The 19538-nt window shown below is 46.3% G+C and overlaps 1 protein-coding gene across 10 annotated transcripts in view; it reads left to right on the top strand.

The window, feature by feature from the left end:
* Nucleotides 1-2347: 2347 nt before the first annotated feature.
* tnikb (TRAF2 and NCK interacting kinase b) overlaps nucleotides 2348-19538 on the top strand; it is a 67049-nt gene continuing 49858 nt past the window's right edge. For 3 of the 10 annotated variants that reach the window (XM_085287718.1, XM_085287715.1, XM_085287711.1), the window contains exons 1-2: nucleotides 2354-2865; nucleotides 7101-7166. In XM_085287718.1, coding sequence (XP_085143844.1) covers nucleotides 2758-2865; nucleotides 7101-7166 — 174 coding nt within the window. In that variant the 5' untranslated portion in view covers nucleotides 2354-2757. Of the gene's footprint in view, nucleotides 2866-7100; nucleotides 7167-19538 lie in introns of all 10 variants that reach the window. The other 7 variants (XM_085287710.1, XM_085287709.1, XM_085287714.1 and 4 more) reach the window with 6 other exon arrangements.

Below are 19538 nucleotides of genomic sequence, written 5' to 3'. Positions count from 1 at the left end.
AACTATCAACAGAATGTGAAGAAGCAGCTGTTAAAGTGGAGTAAACCAGGGCGGGGCTGGTATAATACCAAGATGTCCCAAAAGATGGAGCAGTGGAATCTTTATTTAATCAGTTAAGTCGTTAAACAAATGTTTTTATTTGCAACTGTGGCAAAGGTGAAGGAAGTCGGGGTAAACAGAAACATCATGACACACCTGGGGGTGAAAACTGCTACTAAATTAGTTACAAAAATCTCCTTTGAAGTGACCTTCAGCTGGCGGCTGAATGAGATACCAGCAGCAGCCAAGATGGTGCTGGTGGAGTCAGTTCAGACATTTGGGTGAATGATTCAGACGCTGAGTGTTAGGTGTGGCTGTGTGCAGGCAGGAATAGGACCCAAGGTGCAGACTCCGGAGACAGACGTGAACTCAAAAAAAGGCTTTAATTTAATACTCAAAATATAACAAAACTAAAAAAACTCAAAACAAACTTAAACTAGAGAAATGACAGAACACACAGCTAAGAAACCAGTAGATCTCGACACAGAGAAACACAGGGCTTAAATACACAGAGGGAGCAATCAGGGAATGAGTAACAGGAGGGAAACACAGCTGGGGCAAATCAGAACTGACGAGGCCAAAGAAGCGTAACCTGAACACACTGAGAAAAGACAGAGACCTTCAAAGTAAAACAGGAAACACATAACACAGACTGAACAAAGACACAGCCTCACATGCAGGTACTACAGAGGGAACAGAGACGTGGGACCAGGGCAGACACAAACACTGACTGGACACGGGGATATAGGAACTAAGGATACACAGAGACGCGAACTAGACAAGGGGATGCAGGTGATAGGGGAGACAGAGCAACTAAAGAAGACAGAGACATAAACTATAAGACAGAACTCAAAGAAACCAAAAACTAGAAAATATAAATAATATCATAAACTCAAAAACCCTGGGTCATCCTAACACTGAGTGATACCGAGGACACGGTTAGAGAGTCAGCTGTGAGGAAACATGAGAGACAAGCGCTGGGGTTAGCCAGCAGGCAGTGAGTGCACTGAGTGAGGAGACAGTGACGGATGATTCTCTCCAAAATGAAGCAACAAAAATTCAGAAACGCTAAAATCTTAAATCACCTGAGCATCGGGCCAAAGCAAAACTATGGGAAGGAAACTGCAGCGAGGTGCGTCTGTGCAATGACCAGCTAGCTTAGCAGCTGATTATTTAGCACTCCAGTCTCTGGTGTGGAGATTTCTGGTGTCATCACTAACACTATTCAGGATCTGTGTGGGCACACAGGCACAGACTAAGATTCAGGACCCTTAGCATCAACATGTTCAGTTCCAGATGCACAGTAATCATATAATGTCATAGATTGTGTGTTTTGTGTGTGGTGTGTACTGAATGAGGCCAGTAAAGTCTACTCTGCTCTTTTTCTAGCCCCAGGCGATGGGGGCAGCCACAAAACGGGAATGGAGCTTCAAAATGGTTGATTATGAGCACCAGGGTGGCTCCATGTGCATCTTTTATATACAGTCTGTGGGAGTTATTGACGAGGCAGACGATTCTGCCACTCGAGGTAGCAAAAAGTAAAACGAAGGCAGACAGTTACCACACACCCTTTGTTTCTTCTACTGTTTTTGATAAATACACGCAGAACTGCTCCTTACTATTTCTTTCTGTATTCATTCCTTCAGTCTTTGTTTTTATGCTGAAAAATAAATAAAAAGTATTGAAGTTTTAACAATTTTTAAAACTGTTTTTAAAAATATAGATCAAGCGACACAACACGAAGCGTGATTTATGGAGTTTGTTGCGCGTGTTGTGCATTTTTCTACAAAATAAAGCAGTTTTATGCAAAAAAGAAATACTTTTCACCCAGATGGTTAGAGAGTCTTCAGGATATACCCTGAGAAGCTTCTGTTTGACATCTTCTGAACGATCTGAAGCTTTCCTCTGCTGCTGGTCCGGAGGCACAAACTGGGAGCAGCCTAAGCAGAGAGGCCGCTAATGTCCCCACTTAAGTGTCCCTTTGATGTGACATTAGGGCAGAAGTCCCATGTGGGCTCTATGAAAGCCGCTCTGGCAGCGGACACACAAAAGGGCAGGGCCCCTCCTGTGTGTGCTGACATTTAACGCTTGAGGGTTTTTCTTGTGTCTGAGCTGATTAGCGCTAAAATAATACAGGAACAGTCAGCTGTGTCAATGTGTCTTCTTTTCACCTTTGCACTGAAGGTGTGTGTGTGTGTGTGTGTGTGTGTGTGTGTGTGTGTGTGTGTGTGTGTGTGTGTGTGTGTGTGTGTGTGTGTGTGTGTGTCATTGTGGGCGTCTCTGTGAGTAGCGCAGCCTTCTCTCGTCAGGCCACTCCCGGGAAGCGCACTGCTGCTCCGCCTCGCACACGGACGCACGGACGCTGTCCTCGCGCGCCTCGGCTGCTGTGCGCTCTTCTCCGTCCGCGCGCGTCTTCTCCTCTTTCTACTGTCCGGATCTAGGGGGGGCGGGGGTGTCGAGGTGGAGGCATGTAGCAGAGGATCCACGGCGCAGAGCGAGCAGCATGTAGCAGCACCTGGAGCTCCGCGAACATCGCCCGCCTCCCTCCTCCTCCGGCTCCTCTGCCCTGCCGGAGCGCTCGTTGCTCCTCTCGGGCTGAAGCATCGCCTGCACCGGGATCTTTCCGAGGATTTTTTTTCTGTAGGGGTGGGTGGGGGGTTTGTTTACTGCACGGGAGTGTGAGCGTGTTCCTCCCCGCCGCTCTGCACCTCTCGGTCGATGGTCGTTGGGGAAGCTTCCATCTTGAGTCCCGTGTCTACCGAGAGAACCATGGCGAGCGACTCCCCGGCACGGAGTCTGGACGAGATAGACCTGTCTGCACTACGGGTAAATGTGTCCCTGCGTGTGTGATGAGCTGTCTGTGCCTGTGCGCGTGCGTGTGAGTTTGCCGAACACCTGTCCCCCCTCCTCCTTTTCTCCTTCTTCTCCTCTCCATCCTCACCGGTGATGGATGCGTCTCTGTGCCTTCCTCTCCTTTCTTGCTTCTGCCGTGCTTGCGCGTGCACACGAGTTACACTGTGCTGTATGCGGGGGGCTGTGCTGCTCGTGATTGAGGAAATCACATCGGATATCAGAGTGTGGGCTCAGGCAGCCTCCTGTTGTTGTTTGTTCCTTTTTTATTTATTCTAAACAATTGGGACGCGATGTAACGACGCTCCGAGCTGTGCGCGTGCACCAACCCCGTACGCACACACACCTGCGCGTGCGCACGGCAGCAAGTAGAGGCTGCTGTGTCTGTGGTATGTGGGGCAGATGTTAAGCTGCCTGCTCATTGACACTTTCACAGCACACACAGATACGGAGGCTTGTGGTGCACGCGCTCACTTGCCTCACTCGTGCACGCGCGTTTTGCTCTAGGTTTCTCACTCTAACACACACACACACACTCACACACACACCGTGAATAATAGCGACGATAACCGCAACAGGAGCGAGTTCCGCCATTTCGCGATGTTGTGGCGACAGCAGCAGCAGCAGCGTGCACTGTGTGCAAGGGGTTATGTGCGTGCACGTGCGCGCGCCCCCGCCAGGATGTGAGATGTGCAGAAGGAGACAGTGCAGGAATGTGAGAGTGTGTGTGTGAGAGGAAAACTAATGATAGAATCACATTTGTATAAACTTTCTTATTTTTTAATTCAGTGTGTGTGTGTGTGTGTGTGTGTGTGTGTGCGTGTGTGTGTGTGAGGCACAGCTCCCCTTTCTTTGACGCTTATGCAACACAGATGTACCTGCAGAGTAACGATCAAGTCTGGACATGATCGACCGGGTGGGACTGCAAGCCTGTGTGTCTTTGTATCTCTAAAAGGCGCACGCACAGACACACACAGACACACACATCGCTGGGATAAATAAAGACAGAGGAGTCTGTGTGTGTTTTCTTGTAAAAATCCTTTGCAGCCTCCATGAGTAGCTGAAATTAGGTCACCCAGGACGCAGCAGATAGAGCTGTGGGGGGGGGGGGGTTGCGTGACGCAAAGCCTGTCGCAAGCACACTCACACTAGCACACTTCCTGTTTCTGCAGAGTCCCAAATGATCTTGTGTGATCCCCTCCTCCTATAGGCAAACCTGCTTCCTCCTCCTGGATGCTCAGGCTGGGGTTAAGCTCCTCTGATAGCTCCGGTCAGATGTTGTATTAATAGCTGTTTGAGGCTCACATGGGGACGTAACCTTGGCGTCTGTCACATTCCATTATTTTACAGTCGCCTGCCTGAAATGGGGCTGAGTCAGGAGGGTGAGGTGGAGGGTGGCTTTGTAGATTTGACGCCGGCTGGCGGAAACAGGACAGGTGAGACGGTCGGGGACATTTGAATGAAAGGGGATCGTGTCAACCGAAAGGAGCGCGGTCAAAATCACAGCTGTGCATCGGCTGCAGGCAGCATCGTGGTGTTCATGAAACAGTGCAGTCGTGGATGTTTCAGAGACCACAGCCCCTGAGATCAGGCAGCAAAGGTCCAAAAATCATCCTGCAGATGGAAGGAGACACAAAACGCACAGCGCTGCTTTTTATCTCCATCGTCTCTGTGGGTCTCTGTGGCTATTTTGTGTTTCTTTGTGATCATTTTGAGTCTCCTCGTGGTTATTTTAAATTTCTTGGTGTTTTTTTTTATTCTTCTTGGTATTCTTGAGAAGCTTTGTGGTCGTTTTGTGTCTCTCTTTGGTTGTTTTTGTCTGTTTATGATCCCTTTGAGTCTCTTCCTGGTTGTTTTGTGTTTCTTTGTTGTACTGAGTGTGTTTGACATTTTGCAGCTGAAGCCCACAGGCCTCCTGACCCCTTGAGTCTTGAGCCCAGTTGAATCATTTAGTAATCCACTCATTCTTTATAAGACAGTCAGTGCCGTCTCCTCTGGTGTCTCAGCAGTATCCGCTTAGCCGCTCAGCTTTTGAGAAGAAGTCCCAAAGTTCAGTGGTTATGCCCAAAAGTAGACGTGGAACACTGACGCTGTTTAATCCAGTAGTTTGGATTAACCTGAGATCCCTAGAAATGTTCGTCAAAATGACTCGATTTATGCAGAAAAACCTGTAGCTTGAGGCTGAACCGGTTTGTCTTAGCTAGAGGTTTGTTTACACCCAGCGTGAGCGTCTATATGTTCCAAAGATGTTTTTCTCAGCCAATGAGTGAGCAGAGTGATGTCTTACAAAGGAATGAGAACAATGACAGCTTATTCACGTTGTTCTTTTGGGTTTCCACTGTGGTTTTGCTGCACTGTTGAATTTGCAGAAGTGGAGATGATACCTGTGGCAGACAATGGTCTCGGCCCTGCTGCATCGTTTTGCGTTCACAGAGCTGCAGCGGCACTCAGCTCGTGTACGCAGTGCTCCAGTGTAACAGGCTACAGTTTAAAGAAGGGGTTAGCGAAGGAAAACCTCGAATCCTGAGAGGATTAATTAGAGGTAAAAGGAATATTTCTGGTGCACAGCTCATGAGTTTCCTCAAATATGTGCAGGAGGTGTAGCGATGACTCTGTTGTGGAAAATGCTGGTCCCCAGCTGCAGACTGCTTGTGGATGCAAACTTGTGTTTTACATGTCAGTGTGAAATCTCATTAGCCGCCCCTCAGGTTAAATGCAGACCTTTGTTTCTGTAGCTTTTCCCCTCATTTGCCATCCAAATTTCTTCTTCACGTCAGGTGTTTGTCATACATGTGTGGTCTCACGGCTGGTAAAAGCTGTGCACAGGTGTGTGTGGATGCACGCTAGGCTCGTTCCTCCAGGATTAGATGTGCTTCTGTTTGACCTTGACTGAAAAGGAACACTGCTTTTTAAGCTAATCCCCTTCAGGAGGCTCTGCTGTAACAGTCCCAACGCTCTCCTGTGGCCTACTGTACACCAACACACACAGACACGCATGCACGCACACGCAGGTGTGCTAATACCAAACACGCACCACTCAGGTATGCTTAAAGATCGACGTGTGTGTTTTGGGAGGTTTGCTGAATTTGAATAAACCTGAATATAAGATTATCTTGTGTGTGTGTTTATATGTGGGTGGGATTTGACCTGTGTGGGTTGTACCTGTATGTGTACCATGTGTTAGTAGTTAGCGTTATAATAAGAAATAAACACATTTTTTTACATTTCAAGGGAAGATTTAAAACCAAATGCACGGTTTTCTCTGGGCTGATTTGACCCGTCTGCATTGATTTGGTGTGCCCAGTTTTGGAGACGCTCTCTGTCTCCTGACTGCAGTGGAAACGGCTCCTGTGGCACCCAAAGAATCTCTTTTTTCAAAATGTCCGCAGGAACTACTTTTTCTTCAGAACTCCACCTGACAGTCGGATCACTGTGCAGAAGGAAGTGGTGAGAGGTTTGTCTTGCCTTTGCCTGAACCATGGTGTTAGTCAGCTGTGTGCTTCTTTTAGTTCCATAGAAAGGAAATAGTTTTGAGTGAACAGCTCAGCTGGGGGTGCTCCCCTTAATGTTTCCATCACGAAGCTCTTTCAAACTATTACACTTCTAGGAGCAAGTCCTTCCACTTGGCTGCCATCTTGGTCAGGTATTTTGAAGTTCTTTATCAACGTACGTTTCCCATTAATGGTAGATTTAACCATCAGTGTGGTGTACTGAATGAATTGATTAAGGTGTTCAGTGGCAATGTTAGGTTTCCAGTATTCAGGAAGCAGTAAAACGTGACATTAACAGGAATAGATCTGAATAATGTGTGCTTTTTCCACACAGTCCACCCGAAACTATAATCTAACTTTTCTGTGGCAAGTTGAGAGATCGCAAAGTGAGATTCTGGTGAATAAGAGGCATATCTGGCTCTGCCGAATGAATCGAGTCTGTAAGAGTAATGCAGAGGTTATCTACTGAAGGACTAATAACAGTGTGGTGACAGTGGGAGGCTTTTTACAGGGTAATACCACAGGTATGCATTGCTCAGTCACCCTTTTAATGAGTGCATGCATGAAGGTCAGATTCCACTTTGAATGGCTTCATCCTTCTTCTGTCCTGCTCAGCTGTGAACCACAGTTAAGTTCTCCTGAATAACGTTGTGCTTTTTGTTCCTTCTCTTCCCTCTTTAACCTCTACCTCCCACTCTCTTGTCTCTCTTTCACACCCAGGACCCAGCTGGTATCTTTGAGCTGGTCGAACTGGTTGGGAATGGCACCTATGGGCAGGTCTACAAGGTAAGGCAGTGTGCAAAAACAGGCTTTTTCCTTTTCCTTGATTGTGTGGAATTAAATCCATGATGAGAGGCAGTAGCAATGGCATTTTTCATCAGTCACAGCTCTAAAAAGAAACCCTTAGTCTCAACTTGTACGGGCCCTTTGTGTTGCCCCTCAAGTCATCTCTAAAACTGAAAAGACTTTTTAGCTCCTTTCTTTTTAAGCAACCCCCGGGGAGGTTTTCTTCTGATTGGCCAGCTTCTGGAAACCTCCAGAGGGGCAGCACCCAGTGATTTCTGATCTGCTACCCTGCTCACGTTGACTACTATTGAAAAAGGAACTTAAAATCTTGAAGCTTTAGATTTGTTTACCCGTATATCTGAAATTACATCATCATGTATGCAATAAGGAAACAGATAATTGTTCGCTTTTAATGTAAATACCAATAGCAAGAATCGTTTTCCTGATATTAACAATTCTGCGGCTGTTTTGTATTCACAAGTCGACGAGGGCGGAAGGAGGGGTCAGTAAAAATTTGACTTTAAAAGCAGGAAGCTGCTGCTGTTTCCTACCAGTTTGTTTCCTCGTAATGGTCAACCACTAACCTCAGAGTGTTTCACAGAATATAATAAAATGTTTTCATGTGTCAGTGATTTGTTCTGCTGAACGTGGTGTTAGATTAATTACATTTTGTCCCGTAACTCTGAGAACCACTGAAGGCAAAAAGCTGCGCTACTTTTTTACTGTTGCTGCTGCTCGCCTTGTTTGTAAATGTTGTCTTTTTTTATTGTGATGTGAGCTTTGAGAGACTGAGTAAGAAGTCACGCCATTAGCTCCTCCGTTGTCTCTAAAACAAGCTCTCACAAATGTCATCCCGTCTCATTTTTGACTAAAACTGAAGTTACTACTGACTTTCTCTTAAGACGCCCACGCTGGCTGTAAAAGCAGAGAGGCTGTGTGTGTGCGTGTGTGTGTGTCTGCGTGCGTGTAGTCTCACTTTGAAAGCAATTAACACACTCAGACGACACGTCTGAGTGTGTTAATTGCACACAGAGCTGCAACAAACTCGTTCCGTCTGCTGGATGTTCTGTATTGATCGTTTCAACGAGGTGACGCCTCCTGTGTGGAAATGATTGATAGAACGAAATTAACCTGTGCTCGTTCTCAAGGCATCGTGGGTAAATTAAGACCTTGTGTAAAGCAGGAGACACCCTGCTTGTTTCAGCAGCGGCACAGAGCAGAGGTTACACTAAAAAAACATCTGAGCAAACTTTAATAATGGTTCAAAGATGAAGTTTTATGTTCTTATTACCCTTCATATATTTTAACTGGAGAAACCACACAACTGGAACACCAGTAGCAGCAAGGAGTCCAATGCATGCCATCCTACTGTTATAACAGCGTCTATTGCACATGCTGCACAGCTGTAGCATTCCTATTTGAAAACTTATAAAAGGTAATGAAGATCAGCCAAACGTGTGCAGGCAGCACGGTGCACAGCGGGGATTGGGAGCAGTGTTGCTCAGGTTTAAAAAGTAATTACTTACTACTTACTGATTACTTCTCCAAAAAAGTAATCCTGTTCCTTTACTGATTACGTATTTTAAAAAGTAATTAGTTACTTAGTTACTTTTGAAAAACAAAATGAATACGTAATAAAGCAATAGGCCTTTCAGCCCAATTCTATTTTTTCTGCATAATCCATCATATAAAATCTAAAAATCATTTTATTAGTTTTAATCTATTAAAATAGTACACATCGCATTAAGCAAAAATGAAATTATATGCAACAGTCTCTGACTTGAAGAAATTGTTTAGCATTTAAACGTATGTTCTGCATATTCCAGTATATAAAATTAATGCTTTGTGTTTACTCTCACTCTTTCAAATAGATGCAAGTAAAACACAGAGAAAAAAATAAAATTAAAAAAAGAAGCAAAGTCATGTGGTTGGAGTCATTTATTTGTGATGCGTTCAATGGCAGGAAATTAGTGCAGGAAATTACTCTGGGTTACAGTTAGCTACGTCATATGTGTTGGTGAGTGTGCGCTTGGTGTTCAGTAAAGGAACATCTGGGCTTTGGCGTCATATCTCTGTCATGCTGGAGTCATGCAAGCGAGGCTGCACTTCCTCCTCAATCCCACAGCCAAGTTTCTGTTGGAAAACCTTCAGACGTCTAATCACTGAGTCATAACTTTGCAGACGAACAGTGACAACAATGCTGAAGATGATGACAAATGCATATTTAAACATTCCCACCAGAAATAATGAAAGGAAAACTACTAGAAACTGTTTATACAAATACAGACAGGTAGGAATGACTACTTTAACAAGTGTTACGAGCTAAATAATCTGGGTAATTCATTGATGTATTGCACGCTGAATTTGATCACAGCCCAATGTCCTGTATTTGCCAATAAAACAAAAAAAAAAGCCTTTTCATATAAAAGAATAAGCCAAAAAATAAAATCAAAGACTCAGCAGCACTGACTCCGGTCGTTCTTAATTCTTTTTTCACCTGTTTAGCAGGAGTGGGGCGGGTGGAGGTTTGCCCGGTGCCACAGCGGTCATGTCCGTGGGGGGAGCCGGTGGTTTCTCTGTGAATGTCACATTCCCGTGGCAGCGTGCTCGGTGCTTGCTCAGATTTGAAGTTTAGGTGGAGTTTATTTTCGTTGTGCTTTTTACAGTCAGTTACAATAACTCGTACTGCGTGCTAGCTAGCATGACGGAGTTTCTATACAGCTGGGTGGTGCTATGATGTTACTGATAGTGAGCTTTATTTTATTAATAAGGTTCGTTAGTAGAGTTGCCAACGGCTCCTTAAAAAATGGAATGGTCCCTCATTCAGAGAAAATATTACACGTTTCGTTTTGAGCTGAAAAGGAAAACAGTTTGGAAAAAGACTGTACAAAAGGGTTAGGTTTGTGTATGGGATTTCCTATGCCCCCTGAATGCACCATCGGGGTGCATGTCCGCAACTTTAGTTCAGAGACAAACGGCAGCTGAACAACGGACAGTGTGTGCGTTCATAAGACCGTAAGTTAATGTTTTACTTCACTCAGTTATGTTGGTGTTCAGCCATGAGTGTATTTGATGACTTACCACCATCTCTCACATGATGATCAGGGCAAGCATTCTACTCATCCTGAAATTCTCCAATATATTCATCATATGAAAGAGGAACACAATCAACTCCGACTAGGTGTGCCACGCCTGACAGAATTGATCTCTAGCTCACCTGTACTAGCTCCACAGCATGCCACATCACGGTCTGAGGATGGGACGTCAACCACACCTGCCCACACTAGTAAGCTGGTGCCAATCAAAGGTCAGAAGAGCCCACATCAGCCTGAAAGTGCTCCACAGGTGCCATTTGGGGATGAGTCTCAACATCCAAAGGACAGCCAGCATGGCCTGATTGAGGAGCTCACCCACAGTCTAAATGACGCAGATCTTGACAGGGAGCGCAGCGCACAGTCACCATCACCTTCAGTCGACTCATGCCCTGAATCTCAAGATTTTCTTTCACCAATGACACCAGATGAGAGGCCCTCTCCACTTCAAGCGTCAGCAGCAAGGGGACGGTCACCGTATCATGCAGGCCAAAGAAGGGTTGACGAGGTGTATGCTCGTCGCCACAGGAACTGCAGTCAGCCTGCCACTCCTCCTAGATTGCCAAGGCTAGGGGCCTGCTATGAAGATGATCCATACTACAGACAAGATGACAGGCATCCTACCCCTGGTCACCCAAGCTGCCCTGACAGTCACTATCGTTCTCCTTATGGATATGGGTATCAGGATTCGAGTTATCCGTACAGGCGCTGTGGTAACTATCCAGATGACCGCCGACAGTGTCCAACCGATCGCCTGCAACCAGGTGGGTGCCCTCAGACACCACTCTCTCTCAGCAGAGCCCAACCGATAGAGACTTATCGTGGACCTCAACCAACGATCCCCGACCTTGTGCACGAGGACCCACGTGAGTTTGCAAGATTAAAGCTAGCTCTAGATAACATACTTCCACTTGATGCTCCTGAACACTTCAAGTTCCAAATCTTGACAGATCACCTTAAGTGTGAAGATGCACTACTTGTAGCTGACTCATACAGTAACAGTCCATTCCCATTTGCTGACACCATGAGAGCACTTACAGAAATGTATGGGCAACCTCAACATCTGGCCTTAAAAAGGATTACCAAACTGATGGATGGACCCAACATTAGGAGTGGTGACATCAGAGCCTTCAAGTCTTTTGCACTACGAGTCCGTGCGCTAGTCGGTATGTTACACCAGTTGGGAGAACAAGGTCGGACAGAGTTGAGGTGTGGCTCACACGTATCTCGCCTCTTAGCTAAGCTACCTTATGACCTAAGAGCAAATTTCCAGAGATTTGTCAATCCCATCAACACTCCTATACCAACACTGCTTCATCTTGCTGAATGGCTTGAGTATGAGGTGCGTGTCCAGGTAATTGGAGACCAATATTGTGGCCACTCTGACAGGGAGAGGCAAGTTTCACGAAAGGAAAGACGTCCTGAGCATAAGTTTCAGAAGGTTGCCACCATTCTCCATGGTAGTGAGCCCAGGAGAAAGATGGAAGGTGACATGTCAGCGGCACAAGAAAGGCCCAAGAAGTACTGTCCATTCTGTAATACAGTGCAGCATTACCTGAATCAGTGCAGTAACTTCAAACTCTTGTCGAAGGAGCAGAAGACAGAGTGGATCAAGGTGAATAAGAGGTGCTGGCGATGCGCCCGTGATCATCAAGCAGCTAAGTGTAACCTCAAAGCCAAGTGTAAACCATGTGGGCGCCGACATCTTGAAGTTCTTCATGATGTCAATACCAGCCCAGATGCTACAGCCTCTGATTCAACCAGTGCACCAGAGGAAAGCACATGCTTAGTAAGTTCCACCTCTGAGACACTGTACGTAGACCGGCAAACCAATAGCAGTCAGGTGTTACTCAAGCTAAGTCGTGTCATCATTAGGAGCAGTACAAAGATGGTTGAAACCTATGCTATACTGGATGATGGATCAGAGCGTACCATACTTCTGCACGAAGCGGCTGATTGCTTGGGGCTGCACGGGGAAGCTGAGGACCTAGCACTCCGCACTGTCCGTCAAGATAGCTGTACCATCCATGGTGCTGCTGTGTCATTCTCCATTTCTCCTGCCTCACAGCCGAACAAGTCCTTCCAGATCCACCGAGCCTTCACAGCAAAGGAACTTGGCCTAGCACGCCATAGTTACCCGATAAGAGAATTACAGGAGCGGTACCGTCACCTTAAGCACCTGCCACTGCCAGACATAAAGGAAGTACAGCCCCTTCTGCTTATTGGGTCAGATAATCCACATCTTCTCACTCCTGTGGAGCCAGTACGTCTAGGTCCTCCAGGTGGACCTGCAGCTGTGCACACCCGACTTGGATGGACTTTACAGGGTCCATCGAGATTCCTACGTCAGCGGCTAACCCCACAGCAGTGTCTCTTCACCTCTGGGGCCTCACCAGAAGCTGAGCTCTTCAGCCATGTGGAGAGACTCTGGAAGATGGATACCTTGCCATACCGGAGTGAGCGGCTCATTACTAGGTCCCGACAAGACGCTGAGGCCATTCAGAGACTTGAGGAAAGGACAATTCGAGTAACAATTGATGGAGTAAATCGCTACGCCACTCCACTACTGTGGAAGAAGAATCTTCCCCCTCTTCGTGCTACACCAGAGGCAGTTTTGGCCCAGCTTCGTGGTACAGAGAAACGACTTGCCAGAGAACCACAGAAGGCAGCTGCCTACTCTCGGGAAATCCAAAAACTGCTGCAGGCTGGCTTCGTCACAGCTGTTGCACCGGAAGAGGCCGCAGTGAGTAACTGTTCGTGGTTTATCCCCCATCACATGGTGCACCACAACGGGAAGGACAGGATAGTGTTCAACTGTTCCTTCACCTACAAGGGTCAGAGCCTGAACGACTGCCTTCTTCCAGGGCCTACACTGGGAGCTAGCCTGTTGGGAGTCCTTCTCAGGTTCAGGGAACACCCAGTCGCCTTCAGCAGTGACATAAAAGGGATGTTCCATCAGGTCCGTCTGCTAGATGAGGACAAACCCTTTCTCTGTTTCCTGTGGCGAGACATGAAGGTAGATGAAAAACCCACCATCTACCAATGGCAGGTGCTTCCCTTTGGGACTACATGCAGTCCGTGCTGCGCTACCTTTGCACTTCAAGATCATGTCCAGAAACACACTGAGCCAGGAGAGGAAGCTCGTCTGTCCATAGAACGTAATTTCTATGTTGACAACTGTTTGCAGAGCCTCCCATCAGAAGGCCAAGCCAAGGAGTTGGTGGATCGCCTGCAGTCTCTCCTCTTGGAGGGTGGATTTGAACTACGACAATGGGCTAGCAATGTCCACACGGTCATCAGCCACCTACCAGTTGAATCCCAGTCAGAGGGTAGCGTTCTCTGGCTCTCCCAGGAGTCAGCTGATCCGCAAGAGCGCACTCTAGGACTCGTATGGCACTGTAAGACTGATGCACTCCGGTACAAGCATCAGCAGAGCGTCAGTTCAGAGCCAACAATGCGCAACATTTATCGGCTGCTCGCCCAGCAGTATGATCCTCTCGGGTTTCTTATTCCATATACAACCAGGGCAAAGGTCATCGTGCAACACCTCTGGGACAAGAAAAGAGGATGGGATGATCCTCACTTACCTGAGAATCTGCTCCACGCCTGAGGTTTGTGGGAAAGTGAACTCAGCCAGCTCTCACAGATAACGCTGCCGAGATGCTACACTGACTCACGCTCGGATTGTAGTCACAGCCATCGAAGCCTTCATGTGTTCTGTGATGCCTCTGAGCGTGCCTATGGGTCTGTGGCATATCTACGGACCGACCAAGGAGAAGGAAAGGTCCAGGTGGCTTTCTTGGCTGCGAGGTCGAGAGTTGCACCCAAGAAGCAACTCTCAATTCCAAGGCTAGAGTTGTGTGGAGCCCTTACAGGAGCACAGCTGGCTTCTGTTCTGAAGAAAGAACTGACCCTTGACATCCAAGATGTGGTGTTCTGGACAGACTCGACCACAGTGCTTAACTGGCTCCATTCAGATTCATGCAGATATAAAGTCTTTGTGGGAACCAGAGTTGCAGAGGTACAAGAACTCTCTGCTGCAGCATCTTGGCGGTACGTGGACTCAGGAACCAATCCAGCAGACGATATCACAAGAGGGAAAACTGTGGCTCAGCTTGCTGGTGCGAATCGCTGGAGCCGGGGGCCACCATTTCTTCAGCTGCCACCCAGCCTTTGGCCACAAGCACCGGTGGGAGAAGCTAAGGAGGAAGTGGAGGAGCTGAAGAAGCCAGTGTTCTGTGGTCTGCTTACTGGATCCGCTAGTCCAGCGATACCTGACATCAAACAGTTCAGCACATATGAGGAACTCCTGAAAGCCACTGCTCGATTGATGCACGGGGCGGCTAATGACACCAGTCACCCTGATGCTGATGACTTTAAAAGGGCAGAGCTGGCCCTGCTTAGACATTCTCAGATGGAGAGCTTCCCGAGAGAATTCACATTACTTAAATCAGAGAAGCTGATTCCATCCAGTAGCAGGCTAATTACCCTCGCTCCTGAGTATGACAAGGCTTCTGACTTGATTAGAGTTGGAGGTCGACTCCGCAGATGCGAAGGCCTGAGCCCTGAGGTACTACACCCTGTACTTCTAGAGCCTTCTCACCCAGTTACGAAGCTTCTAATCCAGCGATGTGACAATAAGCTCAACCACCCGGGAGCTGAACGTGTTTTCGCTGAGTTGCGCTGGAAATACTGGATCTTAAGGGGGAGAGAAGCAGTCAGAAGACATCAGCATTACTGTCCCGAATGCAAGAAGTGGAGAGGTCAACCAGAGGTCCCGAAAATGGCAGATTTGCCACCCTCAAGTTTGAGGCTCTTCCGACCTGCTTTCTATTCGACTGGAATGGACTGCTTCGGCCCTATGCTCATTAAAGTGGGTCGGCGCACAGAAAAGAGGTGGGGCATCCTTTTCAAGTGTCTTACTACTCGAGCAGTTCACCTGGATCTGCTGGTAAACATGGATGTTGACTCCTTCTTGATGTCACTCAGACGGTTCATAGCCCGTAGAGGGAAGCCGTTTGAACTCCGTTCGGACCAGGGTACTAACTTTCGAGGTGCAAGTAAGGAACTACAAGAAGCATTCATCGCCCTAACGCCAGATCTTAGACAGCAACTGACAGCAGAACAGATCCGATTCTGTTTCAATCCCCCTAGTGCTCCACACTTTGGAGGGTCTTGCGAGAGAGAGGTGCGATCTGTGAAAACCGCTCTGCGCACCACGTTGGGAGCGCAGATAGTGTCAGAGGAAGTGCTGAGGACTGTCCTGCTTGAGGTGGAGAGTATACTCAACTCCAGGCCTTTGGGTTATGTTTCTTCAGACATCGCAGACCCAGATTCCATCACGCCCTACTCTTTGTTGATGGGGCGGCCAGATTGCTCTCTACCCCAAGTGTTCTATCCAGAATCCGAGCTGCTCAGTCGTAAGAGATGGAGACACACTCAAGTCCTGGCTGACCAATTCTGGAAGCACTTCATACGGCATTTTATTCCCACCTTGCAACCACGGCAGAAATGGCACAAGGACACAGACAACATTGCAGTTGGATCTGTGGTTCTCATTGTTGATCAGCAGACCCCACGAGCGCTCTGGCAAGTAGGAACCGTGAAAACTATCTTACCGGGGGCCGATGATCGTGTCAGAGCTGCAGTCGTTCAAGTAAAGGACCTAACTTACACTCGCCCGGTGGCACGGCTCATCAGGTTGCCTGTTCTACCCCAGGATTCTGCTTAGGTGCAGAGGACATTCCATCGAGGTCAAATTTGTACACCAAATTTGGGGGCGGCTGTACAAAAGGGTTAGGTTTGTGTATGGGATTTCCTATGCCCCCTGAATGCACCATCGGGGTGCATGTCCGCAACTTTAGTTCAGAGACAAACGGCAGCTGAACCACGGACAGTGTGTGCGTTCATAAGACTGTAAGTTAATGTTTTACTTCACTCAGTTATGTTGGTGTTCAGCCATGAGTGTATTTGATGACTTACCAGCAGTTTCTGCTTCTGTTTAAGTGACGTTATGTACAAGTGGCAGTTCGCTAGCATAACAGATTTGTTTGCTAATTAGCTTCTAGCAGAGAGATTCGTTGTTATCGTGTTGTTGATTCTGTGCTCTGTGTAACAGATGATAAACCGATGTAAAGTTGCCTTCAGTGCATAGTTGTATGCGGTGTGTTGATGCATAATGTCTGACTGTTACCATCATTGTCATGAGACACTCTCACAAACAAACTCATGACGGTTTAGTAACGCAGTAACGCAGCGTGCTTACGAGAAAGTAGCAGTAATCTAATTACTTTTTTGCAATAGTAATCCCTTACAGCGGTCCCCAACCTTTTTTGTGCCAAGGAGCTGTTTATGTCCGACAATGTTTTCAGGGGCCGGCCTTTAAGATGTCACAGATAAATACAACAAAATAAAACCAGTACCCAAAAAAAAAACCACACAGGAAAAGACCAGGGCTGGGTATCATCACCGATTTCTAGAATTGATTCGATCCACGATTCAATTTGAATCGGGGAAATTTTGCCTCAGACAGTCAGAAATATTATAATTCAGATCATGCATCAGTACATTTCCATATTTTTATAGATATAAAAAGAAAGCTGACACCTGCGAGACTTTATCAAAGCTGTGACCATCACAGCAGAGGCCTTTGTGTCAAAGTAGCTGAAGATAAAACAGAAAAACATGAAGGTTTTCCTGTTCTGGGATTTTATAAAAATATTCTGCAGTACATCAAAAACAAAAGAAAACCATTAATGAACACATGAACATTACCTGATGCTGCTGACGTGAAGCAGAGCAAAGTTACAGAGGTTTGATTACAGACACAGCTGAGCATTTTGCAATTTTGCATAATTTTAAAAAGTTTAAATTTGTTCAGAAGCCTGTTGAATGGCAGAAAAGATTTTTTTTTCCTTTTACTTACTTTTCGGAAGTAAGTAAAAGCATTATTCGCAAGCGAATAATGCAGCAAGCGAATAATGCAGAAAACAGATTTTTAGACTGGAAACTGTTCTTGAAGTACACAGAGAGAGAGCTGTGCATGAAGTGTGATTTTATTGTGGTGGAAACAAAACAGCAAAAGTCAGAGTGAATTCATGACGATGTTTATGTGAAGCGTAGTTTGGATCTTCTTTTGCTGCTGGTTCGCTCAATATTGTTTGGAGAGAGATAAAACCTGCTGAATCAGCGCAAAAAGGGCGTGAACACAAAGCGCGGACCCGCCGACGGATCAGAGTCGGCTTTCAGCCCCGACCGTGTCCGTGCCGTCGGGTGAGAAAGGCGACATCTCACTGATTCTGATCCGCGGGTCCGCGCTGTGTATAACGTTTTGGGCAAAATAAATTTATATTTAAAAATCGATTCAGGATTTTAATGAATCGATATCACGTTATCAAAGCCAGAATTGATTTTAATCGATAAATCGATAATCCAAACCCGCCCCTAGAACAGACCCAGCGAAACCGAGTTAATGATAAAAAATGATACAAAAATAAACATTTCACACACAAGCCTCAGCTCTCGTGGCCCGGCACCAAACGACTCACGGACCGGTACCGGTCGGTGGCCCAGGGGACCACTGCCTTACATTACTCGTTACTTGAAAAAAAGTAATAGGATTACAGTAACGTGTTACTTGTAATGAACCACCTTTAACGATACAGCACAGATGCCTCACATTCGACTCAAGGATACTTTGGTGTACAGAGGAGTTCACGGTCGACTCACCCCTGTCCTGACAGATGGGATGAGGTGTTTGTGCTGTTATGAACTTCAACATTTGACATATTAACGGAGGCCCACCGAGTCTGAGATGAAGCTCCTGGGTTTTTGCAGTTCCTCTGAGCATTGCACAGTCTGACCTTTGGGTGAATTTGCGGGGACGTCCCCTCTGGAAGGACTGGCAGCTGTCAGGAATGTTTTCCACTTGGGAATAATCTTTCTCTGTGCAGAATGATGGACTTCAAATGTTTTTGCTTCTCTAAGATTGTTGCTGATGTCTTCAACACACACCTGAATACTTCACAGTAGCAAACTGTCTGACGTTTGCTTTCATAGAGGTGCTCACATAAGGCTGTTCGCTACAACGATATGTATCACATGGCGACGTCTGTCGTTTCCTATCACGCTATCGTTTGTTTCGCAAACTGTTTACGGCAATATTTTTTCATGGTTTTGATGGTCACTGTAGTGGCTTTATTAATTCCTTAAAGTTCTCTCTTTCTCTTATATTTAAAATATCTACACTATGGACAGACAAGCGCCGACAACAACGACAGTAAACCTAGCATGTGGCTCCACCGTCCACTTGTTTATTTTCCACATTAATCTTTCGCAGTAAAGCTGAAGATCCTGAGATTTTTTCAAAATTAACTGAAATGGTGACAAACAGAAGGACGAGTCAAAACAAATCGAGGACCTTATTCCTAAACAAGGGGCCTCTGTACTCTCTATCTATACATGTAGCATGAACATGGTTTGGTTATTAAAAAGTCTGACACGGACCAGAAAACTGTACTAATGCAAATTATGCAGGAAACCTTTCCCCACCACAGACTAAACACGGCAAGCCTCTTGTACCGCCTACCCAAGAGTCATGTGAAAGAGTACGGAGAGAGTTTATGGATGAGGAGCAAAAGCAAGCCGTCAGGTGCTCAAAATAAACCTCAGACTCAAACGTTAGGACAGGCTTTACCCCGCAGTACGCCGTGTAATAAATACTCTCAAAGAAAATGGCGGCCATTACAACTCGTGCCTAAAAATGTATAGCTTCATGCATTTATCGTCCTGACATGCGTTGTCGGGGAGATGTCTTATATCGGGATTTGGTCACATCGCGCAGGCCTACGCTCACACATGCTGATGATCAGGTAATAAGAAGGGTTTGATCAGCAATACCGGACTGCTTCTTTCTGTGGAAGTAGTGAGGGTATACTTACTTACTTACTTATAAGATGGTATTGCGTGGTAGAGCTCTTTCTTTTCACATGACTGTAGGCTAAACGACTGCAGCCCTGACGTGATAGCTGTCACTTTGCAAAGTAAGATTTTATTTTTATACCGGAAGCAAATTGCTCAGTAGACTCTCTAGGCTATGCTGGAAATTAATTCAGATTAATTAATGTGACGCGTCTCAATTTCCACTATAATTAGCACCAAATTATCCTCTAAACTTCATAAGAAATTGCAATTACGTGGCTGATGCTTTGAAGGAAATTACAGTGAGGCATCAAACGTTAGATATGAGTGAAAACATTTGAAAGGGGAAGTCGAATGCTGT

Source organism: Mchenga conophoros, linkage group LG9 (assembly GCF_057382185.1).
Source record: "Mchenga conophoros isolate Kocher_MC1m ecotype Shallow Benthic linkage group LG9, M_conophoros_male_GT1.1, whole genome shotgun sequence".
In the NCBI taxonomy this organism is placed as follows: Eukaryota; Metazoa; Chordata; class Actinopteri; order Cichliformes; family Cichlidae; genus Mchenga; species Mchenga conophoros.
Note: the sequence above shows the minus strand (reverse complement) of the source record. Positions and strands in the feature narration are given on the sequence as shown.